This window comes from Rhinopithecus bieti, unplaced genomic scaffold (assembly GCF_001698545.2).
Source record: "Rhinopithecus bieti isolate Rb0 unplaced genomic scaffold, ASM169854v2 scaffold_27306, whole genome shotgun sequence".
Lineage (NCBI taxonomy): Eukaryota > Metazoa > Chordata > Mammalia > Primates > Cercopithecidae > Rhinopithecus > Rhinopithecus bieti.
In genome coordinates this window covers 67,258-81,090 of record NW_016812395.1, presented here as the reverse complement: position 1 = coordinate 81,090, position 13,833 = coordinate 67,258, and the positions used below count along the sequence as shown (strand labels likewise).

The following is a 13,833-nucleotide window of genomic DNA, read 5'->3' as shown; positions in this document are numbered from 1 at the left end:
ATTAAAAAAAATACAAATGTGTAAAATAAATGTAATGCCAGTTTTTTGTACAGTTGACAATACTTTATTGATATATGATGAACAAGTATTATAGATGTATTACTGTATTGGTTTATTTTGTTTATGTTAGAAATTTTATATTTTATGAAAATAATTTAGAAAACCTTTGTATATGTGTATGTCATATATGAGGAATTTATAGCATAATTTTAATCCTATTTTTAATGATTTAAACAATATTATTTTATGATGTATCATGACATTTGAATAATTTTTAAATTGGTTTAGATTTTGTGATGATTCTCAAATATTGACAGTGAATTAATTTGTTACTTCAAAATTTCATTGATGTGTGTGTGTCCCTTGGGGTGATCTCACTCGTTATTGATACATCTTTATTTTACGTAGGGTGTAAGATTATATTGTCGTCTTCATAGCCTTTTTACTCCAGTGATAAGGTGAGTCTGGTTTTTAAGTTCTGGGAAACTTAAATGGAAATATTTGTACTGTGTTTTAGGTAAATATTACTCAGCTAGAACTTGTTGCCTTTTTTTTTTTTTTTTTCAAAAGTGAAAATTTTACTTTAAAATATTATTTTAAGGAATAATTTATTGTAAAATATCCCTACATTTTCTTGAGATTCTAATTATACAGTGTTTCCCACACTTTATTATGATTTCTAAAATTATTTTGCCATTAGTTCATAGTAAATTATGCACTTGAAATAATCCACTTTCAGTTAATATTTAATAAATAAAAGTTGATTGGTTGGGAGAGGATTTGGAAATACTGTTTACATATTTGTCATTATTATTACTTGTATATTAACTTTTTAAATTAAATTGTATAATCAAATATTGAATATGTATTTTATTTTATAATATTTCCTCCTCATAATCTTTTTTTCCCCAAGAAAAGATCTTGTACTTGGAAATTAAGAATTATTTTGAAGTTAATAAGTATAATTTTATAATTTTGTTCTTTATCATGTTTTTCCTTCTGAAGAGACACACTTGTTTTAAAAGAGGAATCAGGATAAATTTTTAGTTTATCTCTTTAGAAAGACAATAGAAAACTTTGAGGTTTGTATTATGATGACTGACAGAGGAGATCTTCAGGAAATTGTACTTTTGCAATGTACACTGATATACCTTAACTGATAGAATGTTAAACTAATTGGAAATGGTCAAATATTATTTGGAAATTACTGACTAAATCATAGTCCACAACAAAATATGCGTGTACCATTTTCAGAATAGATAAAAATGCTTTTCAATCTTGGCTATAAAATCCAAATGTTTAGTGTTTCCATTTTTCATTTTGGTTTGTAATTCCAAGAAAATGCAGAGTTTAAAAAAATAAAGATTCCAGATGTTGCTAAGTGTATTGGAATGCCCACTTATACTGCATAGAGAACACACTGTTTGCAGGTCCTGGAGGAGAAAACAGGATCTTACCCACAAATCCTGAAAGTGTCCTATCTACTTTCACAACTAAGCTTCACAAACTGGAAAAAAGGTGAAAAGGAATAAATATTTATTGACTCTGCCATAATTCTGTCATAGATACCCATAAATATTTTGGATAACTTAATATTAAGTAGTTAACTCAATAGCAGTTGGGTGCTTAAAAATTCTTTTCTGCTAAACTAAGAGAAAACAAGAATGTTTAATGCACCATGTAACCTGTGTATATGGGCAAAAATGTATTCTGAAAATATGTTTTAGCCATATGAGATTTCTTATCAAGAAAGCTGCATCTGTAAGAGCTGATAAGGAATTTTTCTTTGGCTAAAAATGAGAATTGTTTTTGAGTTGTCAAGAGAAAATTTATGGGAAAACCCCATAAAACAGAAGGAATGTGTGATAGTCATGCTTTTAATATGCGTGAACTCAGCTTGTAAAAAGAAAAGTTACTTAGCATGAAGAGCCGCAGACTCGCATGTGGTCTGTAATAGACTACACTTTTTCTTCTTACGATACTTATGGAAACCACGATGAAACGGGTGATGAAGTGTGAGAAACATGGAGACAGATTTAAAGAATAATGAATGTAACTAGTAATTATTAGTCACTTCAAGTCTTTCGCAGTTTGGAATTTTTAACATTTTATAAAGACTGTCACTTTTTCATTCTTTTATGATCCAGGTCTGGAAAATAAATGAATTATAAATTTCTGCCCTTGGGTATTCAGTTCTGATCATGAAATTTGGTTGGTATCTAACGGAACTTTGAATGGTTTCTCAGTTCTGGGAAATCTACTGAACGGAGAGTCTGAGGTGGAGAGCCAGTGATCCTCTTGGTTCTCCGGGGATGTGGTATCACTATGTCCGTGAACTGATCAGGCAAAAAGAATAACAAGTTCTCAGTGTGTCTACTTTAGGACAGAACTGCTTGTTTTCCACTACAGCAGAGCTGTGTGAATAATACTGTAGTGCAAATCCAGCCTTCCTGGAGCTTTCAGGAGCAGGAATAAAAGGCATTTCTTTACAGATTTTGAGAATTTTAGTATAATCTATTGTGATTTAAGGAGAAGAAATTCTGTTTTATTATTACTTTATTAATATGATTTTGTAGAGTAAGTTCTCACTTAATGTCATCAATAGGTTCCTGGAACCTGCAACTTTAAGTGAAATGATGTAGAATGAAACCAGTTTTGCCACAGGCTAATTGATGTAAATAAGAGGTTTCTGCAGCATCCAGTATTTCATTTCACTTAAAGGCACAGTTTCCAAGAACCTATCCACAGTGTTAAGTGTGGACTTACTATATTTCCAACTAAATTATTTCCAGCTAATATAGCAGTAATAATCTATTTGGATATAAGAAAATGTGAAAGAAGAGATGTCCTGTTTTGGTAACATTGTGGGTATCTTCTCTTAGTATAAGCCGGTGGAGGATTTTTCAGGTGTTCTACATGCATAATAAACTTCTCTTATTTGCATGTAATTTGGGCAATTAACTCAGGTTACAATGGTAAACTTTTCTGTTGCATACTGATACTAAATGAAAATATTTTCTTCTGCTCATGTATTCCCTTGCTTAATTTTTGTTTTTTTGTTTTTATTTTTTCCTTCGTAGAGATAAAGATTACCATTTAAGGACCTACAAATCTGTGGTTATGGCCAACAAACTGATAGACTGGTTAATTGCACAGGTAAATAGACAAATAGAAGTTGCTGAGTTTCACTTGTTGCTGTTTAAACTTTGAGTATGGGAATTAGTACTTTTACTCTTTTTCATCTGTAGCAGGTATTTAAAAAAATAAGTACATACAGCTAATAGTAAGCAGAGTTAGGATTTGAACCTAGATAATCTGATTTTAGAATCCTCAAACTTCACTTTTATGTTATCCTGTTTCTCAAAAGGAAGATGTTCCTATTTTTAAAATATCAGATGAGATCCATCAAAAAACACTAATTTGAGAATCTGAAGAATAGCTATGCTCATTTACTACAATTTTTTTATGTTTTTACATTTTGTTTTAAAGTATCTGTTTATTAATGCTAGCAAGTTATTCTAATCCCTGTGCCTTTTTCCCCTTTAGAAAATAATTGTGTTTTGATAATGAACTTTAATATCTGCCTGTGTCCATTTTAAAAAAGAAAGGAATTTATTGTTGTTATCGTTGGCCTGCATCTCAGGATTTAGATGCTGACTGCTAGAATTGAGAAAATGTCATTTGCTTTTAAGTTAAAACAAATTAGGGCATCCAGTCCATCATAACAGACATTCAACTATAAATTATTCAAATATTCAAAAGTTTAAATATTGGCAATTACCTTTAGATAAAACATCAATTTATATTTTCAGTGGCTTTTCTAGCATCAGAGCCTTTCATACCTGTGGTTCTAACGGTGTCATATCGAATGGGTTTTATATGATTATGGAGTTGACTTCTCACATAGAAGATTGATTCTAGAGATTCATGTGAACTTGTATGATGTGTTGTATGTGGAAACTTAAAGAAGAATGGTATTGAAGCAAAAACTGATGCTGAGGAAACGTAAAGTTCTAAGCTCAGGAAATCAGGTATCAAACTTTTTTTGGCACTTTTTCTTATCCACGGATAACAGGAGAATACACTAATTTTTCTAAATTCACTATAAAGTTGCGCCTGATCTTTTTTTTTTTTTTTTTTTTTTCCAGACGAGTCTCACTTTGTTGCCTGGGCTGGAGTGCAGTGGCGCAATCTTGGCTCACTGCAACTTTTGCCTCTGGGATTCAAGCAATTCTCCTACCACAGCTTCTCGAGTAGCTGGGATTATAGGTGCGCACCCATACACCTGGCTAATTTTTGTATTTTCAGTAGAGACAGGGTTTCACCGTGTTGGCCAGGCGGCTAGAACTCCTAACCTCAAGTGATCCACCTGCCTCAGCCTCCCAGAGGGCTCGGATTACAGGTGTGAGCTACCACGCCCAGCAGCAATTTTTTTTTCATCAGTTTTTATTTGTGATTTATTATGACAATGTCTGCAGAAATTGTACATAATAGAAATTGCATTGGTTGGGACTCACACAACCTAGTGTCTGATGCCAGCTCTGCTAGTAACTAGTTATAAAAACTCAAACAAGTCACTCAATCTCTATGGATTTTAGTTTTTACAACTGTTTACTGCTTACTGCAATAGCAGTACATGCCATCTCTTTTCTATCACTGAAACTTTATGATTCTGATATTGTAAAACATCCTAATGTAAGTATCAACATAATCAACTCTGATTGCTTAACTTCAGATTAGGACCACATAGGTTGCCTTGGAAAAGGCAGAAATAGTAATGGAAGGATAAGAGAACAACAAGTTAAAGTTCCTAATCTAACATGAAGAAGAGGTTTTTTTTGTTTGTTTGTTACTTTTTTGTTTTCAAAGTAAGGGTCTCTTTCTACCAAGACTCTGAAATGATAATACTGAATTTCCAGTATGAACCAAGACACTGAATTGATTTGGACGGTTTTAGAACACAGAGTGAAAAAACTGGCTCTACTATGATTGGAGTATATTCTAGATCCTATAGTTTTTCTCTTATTCTGCAATATATTATGCGATGTCATCTTGGAAAACAAAATGAGTGTTGTATTTTTCTGAATACATTTTTCATTCACTGTTGCACTGCTTTTATTATAGTATAATGGTTTATAATAAAATACCCTATTTCACAAAGTTAAATTCTTACTTGGCATGTACAGTAATGTACCTTTAAAACATCATTCAGTTCCTGTACATTGTGATTTGGGTTTGGGTCACTCATAGTTCATAAGTAAATAATACCTTGCTTCTTCACATCCATGCCATCTTACTGTGCTTTTTCTAAACGCTCACCAGGTCCATATGGTATGGCACAAGTAGGATTGTTAAAAAGCACAGGAAATCCAGAACATGTTAGGCTATGTTTTTTACACCATTATGTTGAATAATATTAGTCTGGTCAGTGTTTCATTTGAATAATTAATCAAATAAAGCAATAAAATGTCAGTGATTATTAAAGAAGCTTTTCTTGTAAGTTTAATATTCGAGCAACTGCTTTGATGATGCAATATACCAACAAAGCAGGAAGCAGTCATGATTTCTGCCTTCAGGTGATGTTAGTCAGTTGGGCTAAATTTCATGTACCCTCTAAGGCTCTGCTGCAGCGTCATCTCCCCCAAGAAGCCTTGCCAGATCCTCTATCTAGCCTAGGCTCGGGGTCACCTTCTGTGGTCCCAGATCCCCAGGTATGTCAGCCTCATTGGGAATATGGATTAAATTGGTTATTAGTAAGGTACTTACCTTTTAATGACCAAATCCTACCCTAGATTTGAATTACTTCAGAGCAGGGAATTATTTTGTGCTTGAGTGGTTTAATATTTTTTTTCTATCACTTGGCACAATATGTAGAAAAAATAACTATTTTTCGAATGAATGCATAAAAATTACAAAACAGCTTGATTTTTGAAGAAGGCCAGATGCAGAGTCTGAAGTTACAGATTATAAGTGTTTTGGTAGTTCTTAGGAGGATTAGTGAGGGTTGGATTTGTCACAACATGAGGTAGGACCCTTATTTTGCTCCTTGATAGACAGGTAGAATGTGAGTGAGTGGAGGGTAAAGAGAAGGGCATTGCAGCTGTGAACAATTACATGCGTGAAAGCAGAAGAATGAGCACAGACTTCAGGCAACAGCAGGGAGGCCAAGTTGCCTACAGCATGAGGTATGGAGTTGAGCTTTGGAGAGTGAAGCTGGAGAAGAAGCATAAAACCAAGATATGGAACGTTTTAAAAGCCCAACAGAGAATTTTTGTACATTATTATTCCAAAAGAACAGTCTATTTGAAGTTTTGGAACCGAGCTTTCTGTGTAAGAAAGTTTAATTCTGGCCAGGCGCAGTGGCTCATGCCTGTAATCCCAGCACTTTGGGAGGCTGAAGTGGTTGGATCACCTGAGGTAAGGAGTTTGAGACCAGCCTGGCCAACATAATGAAAGCCCATCTCTACTAAAAATACAAAACTTAGCCGGGTGTGGTGGCGTGCACCTGTAATTCCTCAGCTACTCAGGAGGCTGAGGTGGGAGAATCGCTTGAACCAGGGAGGCGGAGGTTGCAGTGAGCCGAAATCAAGCCACTGCATTCCAGCCTGAGCGACAAAGTGAGACTCCGTCTTTAAAAAAAAAAAAAGTTTAATTGTTTAACAGCATATGTTAGAAAGAGTCCAGAAAAAATTATGGTAATTTTGAAGAGAGAGGAAGAAGCACCATATGAGGGTATTGACAATAGAAATGGAATAGAAGGCAGAGAGGAGGGAATGGATTTGGTAATATACCTAAGTGCTAAAAGATAGGACTGGGGAAAAATGAGATAATATGTGAGAAAAAAGCATCTTAAACTGTGACAATACAACTCTAAGGTCACACACACACACACACACACACACACACACACACACACCGCGTGCGTGTTCATATACACGGATCCATACTTAAAGAAATAAAATAGATGTTTTATAAATAAAAACCAAAAGAAAAAGGTTACTTTGGGCTATTATGTTGAATTCAGTTAAATGATGTGATTTTTTTTGGCAAAATAATGAAAGAGAAGCTTGTATTTGCTAGCTCAGCCAAATGATTTACTCATGAGGTCTTACAGGTCATCGTATTAATATAGGTTTCTTCAGGGGTCCTCAGAGGGCAAGGCCATTTGGTGGAAGGGAATGGTTAGTGACTGAGATCATACATAATGATTGTTTAATTACTGTGTTGTCAATTTACAGGATATTTCCCTGTTGCATTATTGGAATACAAAATCTTAGAAATCGAATCTAAGAAATAACAGCCATCATTTACAGTAGCAATAAATTTTTGTTACTTATGTAGTTTTGTGTATAATAAAGTATATTTGTTTCTTAAGAAATATTAAATCTTTGTTTTACTTAATACCAAAAGAAAATGTTTTCATAATCAGTTGAATGTTCTGTAACAATTAGATGCATTTGGTCTTATAAAGCAATGCGTGCTTTATAAGCGAAGCTTTGTCTGAATTTGGTGCTGGGAATGTTAAATGGAGCAAAGCAGCCACAAAGCCTTTAGTTGCCTATTAACTCCCATAGTGCTTTTTCGGTTAACAGGGAGATTGCCGCACCAGAGAAGAGGCAATGATATTTGGCGTTGGACTCTGTGACAATGGATTTATGCACCATGGTAGGGATTTTTTACCCTGGGAGCTTACAGATGTATTTCATCACTTTGGTTCTTAGGATACTGGAACACCCAGTGCTGCAGTGAGGTCGTTTGGAGATAAGCCAGCAAGACTGTCTGGGTCTTGCTATGGGTTCAGGTTGGGTCATCACAACTGCATTCGGTTTCACTGCTGGTGCCATTCCTATGTCTAATTGCTGTTATTTACCCATTGCCATGACTTCTATCCTATTTTTCTAGCCTATGCTGATTCTAGAGGAGCAATGACTTGAGTTAGAAGTTTTTCTGTTTTGTTTTGTTTTAAGCTTGTAAACCTCTTTGAGACTATTTCAGATTAGACTTGTGGTTTTATTTTGAATGCCAGTATGTATTAGAGTGACTAAATGACAGCATATGTGGTTGACTATTTACTGTTATTTTTAAGAAAAAATTGTTAAAATTACCTCAGAGAACAAAATTATAGGTCTCTAGGAAAAAATTATTTTTGATAACTAAATGTTAATTTTCTTTCTTGTTTGATGATTTCAAGTAAGTCATCACAAAACCTCTTTCTGTTGTGCCCTGGGGTGACTTCAAGTAAGTCATCAAACAAGAATTTTTAAATAAAGTTCTTAGATTTATCAGGGTAATGAGAGTAAGCTTTTCCTATTTGTAACATCGTATAGGATCCATAAACCCAACCCAAACAGTCATCTCTTTTCTTTTCTTTTCTTTTTTTTTTTTTTTTTTTTTTTTTTTTGAGACAGGGTCTCACTCTGTCACCCAGGCTAGAGTGCAGTGGTGTGACCTCAGCTCACTACAACCTCTGCCTCGTGGGTTGAAGTGATTCTCCCACCTCAGCCTCCGGAGTAGCTGGGACTACAGGTGCATGCCACCACATCTAACTAATTTTTGTATTTTTTGGTAGAGACAGAGTTTCACCAAGCCAGGCTGGTCTCGATCTCCTGACCTCAAGTGATCTGCCTGCCTCAGCCTCCCAAAGTGCTGGGACTATAGATGTGAGCCACTATGCCTGGCCTCTTTGAAATTATTAATATAATATGCTTATAAAGATATATTTGATAGCACTTACACCTATTTGTCAGTTACTTTCAGAATATCTTTACATTTTTATGAATAAGGAAGTACAGCAAAGGTTACAGTGATTTTGAGAAGATCCATGGTTATCATTTTTTGGGGGTAAATTCCATCCTGTTTCCCTATCTCCAGATCACTCTGTGAGTTGTCCTGGAGAAATATTGGTCCTTGAAGAACAAACTATGAATGGAAGAAATTACATCATGTTAGAGGATTAAACCTATAATATCAAGCTGAAAACCTGCAAAAGTTTCAATTTTTTTTTTCTTTAAAGTACCAACACACAGTAATTTTATCTTAGAGTTTATTACAAAATGTTGAGTTACATCAAAAGTTTTTCATACAAAAGTCTGTGGGTAAAGCATGAACAGTGTGGCTCATGCCTGGCTTTGTTGATGCCCTATTATGCTCCTTTTAAAAGACAGTTTGGTGGAGGGAAACAGCTGTAGCAGAAACGTTGAGTGAGCTTTGGGAAAATGCTTAGATCATTAAGTCAATCTAAAATAGGTTCTGAGCTAGGCGCAGTGGCTCATGCCTGTAATCCCAGCACTTTGGGAGGCCAAGGTGGGAGGATTGCTTGAGCCCAGGAGTTCAAGACCAGCCTGGACAATATAGCAAGATCCCGTCTCAACAAAAATGTAAAATAATAACAATAAAATAGATTCTCACTTCTATTGCTAGTTATGGCTTCTGTTGTTTTTTAAATTTGTGGTTGATAATTTTATTTGTTAACTCATGTTGCCATCCAGTCTTTCAACCAAAGATCAATAAAGCCATTCATCCAGTCAACAATTATTTGTTGGAACTCTGTAAAAATAATGAAACCAAATAGCTGTCCCTTTTGACTGCTTACTATACGCCAAGTTATTTATAGTTATTACCTCATTTTGGTTTTATGCAACAATATGTAGAAGATTTTATTGCTCCCACTTTACAGATGAGGAAACTGAAACTCAGAGGGATTAAGTAACTTTCTTATCTCACTTCCAGACCTAGAATTTAAACTCAGGCCTGTCTGATCACAAAACCTAACTTTTTCTGCTGTGCCCTGGGATCACTTTCTTTTAGTCTCTGGCTCAGTGAATCAACCTTCAAGGTATTAAGGACAGATAAATAAGAAATAGAGAACTTTTTTTTTGTAAAGTATTTTGACAGCTGTCAGGATCTCACTGAATACAAATTTTTCGTATCAGTATTTAGCCTTATTTTTAAAACTACTAACAAAACATAAACTTTATTTCATCAGTGCATTCCAAGAATCTTAGGGGATTTGGGGAAAATACTAATGTTCAGATAAGGGGAAAACCAGACCTTTTAGAAATAATGTTATTTGAGAATATTGCTTTTAAACAGAAAAGAAACACGAATTCGTGGAAACTAAAATCACATTTCACCCAGAAGACATATTTCTGGTTTGAAGTGTTGGAACAAAAGTGAACACAATGGGAGTTGTTCACACACAGAAGGCAACACTTAACCCACTTGAATTTTCCCATGATTGTGTGAGATATTAAAAACATGCTTAAAATGTTTACTACAAATTGAAAACACCATAAATTTCTATGTTTTGGATTCATGCATTTTTTGATTCATTATAATCTTTTATTTAAATTTGGATTTTAATCTGGAAAGCGAAGGACTTGGTTAAATTTTAAAAAGTCAGCCTTAGAAGAAATACTGTTTATTTTAAAAAATTCAAAATCCTGTAGGTAAAAGTAATTGAAAGGAGACATTGGCTCGAGATTATAGAAATAGAAAAAAACAAACAAAACAAAACCCAAGGCTACTTGTGAATGTAACTAGTCCTAGGAGTATAAAATTGAGGTTATGGGTGCGGGTATTAATTTATAAATGTCACTGCTATTGAAAATGAGTTCGATTTTTGAATTAGCTGAAATAAGTTGAATCTCTGTTTTTCTGTAGTCCTTGAAAAAAGCGAATTCAAAGATGAACCCCTACTTTTCCGGTTTTTTTCGGATGAGGAAATGGAAGGATCAAATATGAAACATCGACTTATGAAACATGACTTAAAAGTTGTGGAAAATGTTATAGCTAAGTCATTATTGGTAAGTTTATTGACATGTTATATAAGTTTTCTTCTTGATTATAGACACTAGCAGAAGACTGCGTTAAACATGTTTGATGGTGATGCACCTTACTTCGCTCTGTTAGACTTGTAATTTTTTTCATAGTTGCTTTATCAATAATGTTAATATTTTGCATTTCAGATTAAATCCAATGAAGGCAGCTATGGCTTTGGGCTAGAAGACAAAAATAAAGTTCCAATAATAAAGTTGGTAGAAAGGGGATCTAATGCTGAGGTAATGTAAATTAGAATTTAATTTAAATGTGTTGTCATGACATAAAAATAGAGAAATTCTAAACAAACTGAAATCTGCCTTTAAAGATAATCAGCCTTGAAATTATCCGTATTGAACATAATGTCTCTGGATAATCTTACTCACAGGGTCTACTGAATACCTTTGGGATTAGCAGCAGCTGAGTCCTGTCTGGCCACTCGGGGATAATAGGGGCTGGGAGATGGTGGGTATTCTATAGCAGCCGTCCCCAACCTTCTTGGTTCCAGGGACTGGAAACCTTCTTGGTTCCAGGGACTGGTTTCGTGGAAGACAATTTTTCCACGGGTGGAGGGTGGGGGATGGTTTGGGGATGAAACTGTAGCTCCTTAGATCATCAGGCATTAGAGTGTCATAAGGAGTGGTCAACGTAGATCCCCCGCATGCTCAGTTCACAGTAGGGTTCACGCTCCTATGAGAATCTAATGCCACCACTGATCTGACAGGAGGTAGAGCTCAGGCTTTATGCTCACTCGCCCGCCGCTCACCTCCTGCTGTGCGTCTGGTTCCTGTCAGACCTTGGACCCATACTGGTCTGCAGCCTGAGGACTGGGGACCCCTGTTCTAGAGCTCTTCAACTGTGAATTTCTTGACTTTCTTGGAGGCCAAGTGGCTCATTCTTTGTTCCTGGAGCTTCACTAATTACAGACTCCAACCTGGAGCCCCACGGAGACTGCATAGGGTAGCACTGTATTATGCATGGCAGATGGTTCTTCTTTCTGTCAAGAGTCGTGTCTTCTGTTTTCCCATCACCGTTGACAGTCTTTTGTGTGAGTATAACTTTCATCACTGAAGGACATGTTTTCTCATTGGATTAATGCTCCTGATGTTCTCTCACTTCATCAGCCTTTTTTTTTTTTTTGAGACAAAATCTCCCTCTGTCACCCAGGCTAGAGTACAGTGGTGTGATCTCGGCTCACTGCACTGCAACCTCTGCCTTCTGAGTTAAAGTGATTCTCCTGCCTCAGCCTCCAGAGTAGCTGGGATTACAGGCCCATGCCATGAGGCCCAGCTGATTTTTTTTTTTTTCTTTTTAATAGAGATGGGTTTTACCATGTTGGTCAGGCTGGTCTCAAACTCCTGACCTCAAGTGATCTGCCCATCTCAGCCTTCCAAAGTTCTGGGATTACAAGCATGAGCCACTGCACTCGGCAATTTTGCCATCCTTTTAAACAAAAAACTCCTGATCATTCGTTCATTCATTAATTCATTCATTCATTCATTCAGAAGTACTCATTTAGTGCCTATTATATACTCAGCAGTGTTCCAGGCTCTGGGAATACAGCAACAAACAAGACACAAAATCCCCCACCTTCATAGACCCTACTTTTCAGTGCTATAGCCCAAGTATTTCTAGTTTAAAGTGTCCTCACCTTGGTGCCCCTGGGTGGAAGATACTTAATCCTCAAGCAAACTTCTCAATATTTAGATCTTTAATGAATATGAAAATTAACGAAGTATGGTATTTACATTTGAACCTGTTTAAAGTTGGTGGTAAACTGCCACCCATCCTCCTATCTGCTAATGCCAAAGGTCTCTGTTTTATCAAAACACGAGTTCATGCAAGACAAAGCTTTCTGTACAGCACACTAATTTCAAACAAAATAACTCTGATTGTATGCACTGTTAGTGGACCTGGCCAACTAATGGCCATTTGTAGTAATTGTCTATGAGAAGGAAAGTTTCTCCCAGGCGTTTTCAGAGGATGGTCTTAGAGCACAGCTGCATCTGACTATGCCGCTAATAAAATGCCCCCTCTCAGGTTTTCATCATTTAGCTGACAACCAAAACAGCAGGTAGTTTTTAGGCAGTAAGGCTGGTTGAGAAGTGCATGCTGGTTGGTGTGGAGGGATAATATCTTCCTTGTCCTCTTTTCAGCAGCTTGCACTGTTGACAGTTCTGATGGTTGGAGCTCTCTTTGGATTCCAGGCTCCCTTTCTCCCTTGCCACTTGAACTATGTCAGACTAGAGATGCATATTTGGGTGTCATTGATGTAGATACAGAAGTTGACACTTTCTGCGTTAATTGGCTATAGGTGGAAAACACAGTAAAAAAACTAACCTGGAATTCGATTATAGTTAAAAGGATGAAATAAGCTAAAGAACAGTGAAATATAACAGAAGAGAGGAGTATGATTAAATCAGGGAGGGAAATGGGGATAATTTTGGTAAAGTTCTGTGTTCAGATTTAAAACTAGGCCAAAGAGAATGATAACCGTGTTATCTCATCCTCAGTTCTGCTTTGTAAATTTGTATAAAAACACTGCAGGTGTGTTAAAATGTCAACATCTCTAAGCTCTGAAAGTTTTCATATTCTGATTTTGTGAAAAACTCAGATTTCTTACTAAAATATACTTTGACTTATTTTTTGTAATTTCTCTCTTAGGTGGCTGGCATGGAAGTCGGGAAAAGATTTTGCTATTAATGGAGACCTAGTTTTATGAGACCTTTCAGTGAAGTGGACTGCTTCCTGAAATCGTGTTTAAACAGCAGAAAACCTCTAAGAGTTCTTGTGAGCACGAAGCCAAGAGAGTAAGTTGTATGATTTATGTGTGATTTTTTTTTAAAGTTATACATAGATAAGTAAAACAGAAAAGATAACTAAGTAAATGCTTAGAATTAAGCATCTCATTGCTTGGAACATTTGAACCTCACCAGTATCACTAATACTGGTTTACAGATGATGGGAAAAGCTACATTGCTTATGATGCTAAAATAAGTGTTACTTGAATCCTGT

The 13,833-nt window shown here is 35.7% G+C and overlaps 1 protein-coding gene across 1 annotated transcript in view; it reads left to right on the top strand.

Annotated features, from left to right (window-relative positions):
* LOC108544915 (phosphatidylinositol 3,4,5-trisphosphate-dependent Rac exchanger 2 protein-like) overlaps positions 1-13,833 on the top strand; it is a 164,636-nt gene that overhangs the window by 120,990 nt on the left and 29,813 nt on the right. Inside the window, 6 exon segments of the mRNA XM_017896328.1 lie at positions 409-458; positions 3,081-3,156; positions 7,593-7,665; positions 10,663-10,805; positions 10,968-11,060; positions 13,483-13,628. Coding sequence (XP_017751817.1) covers positions 409-458; positions 3,081-3,156; positions 7,593-7,665; positions 10,663-10,805; positions 10,968-11,060; positions 13,483-13,628 — 581 coding nt within the window.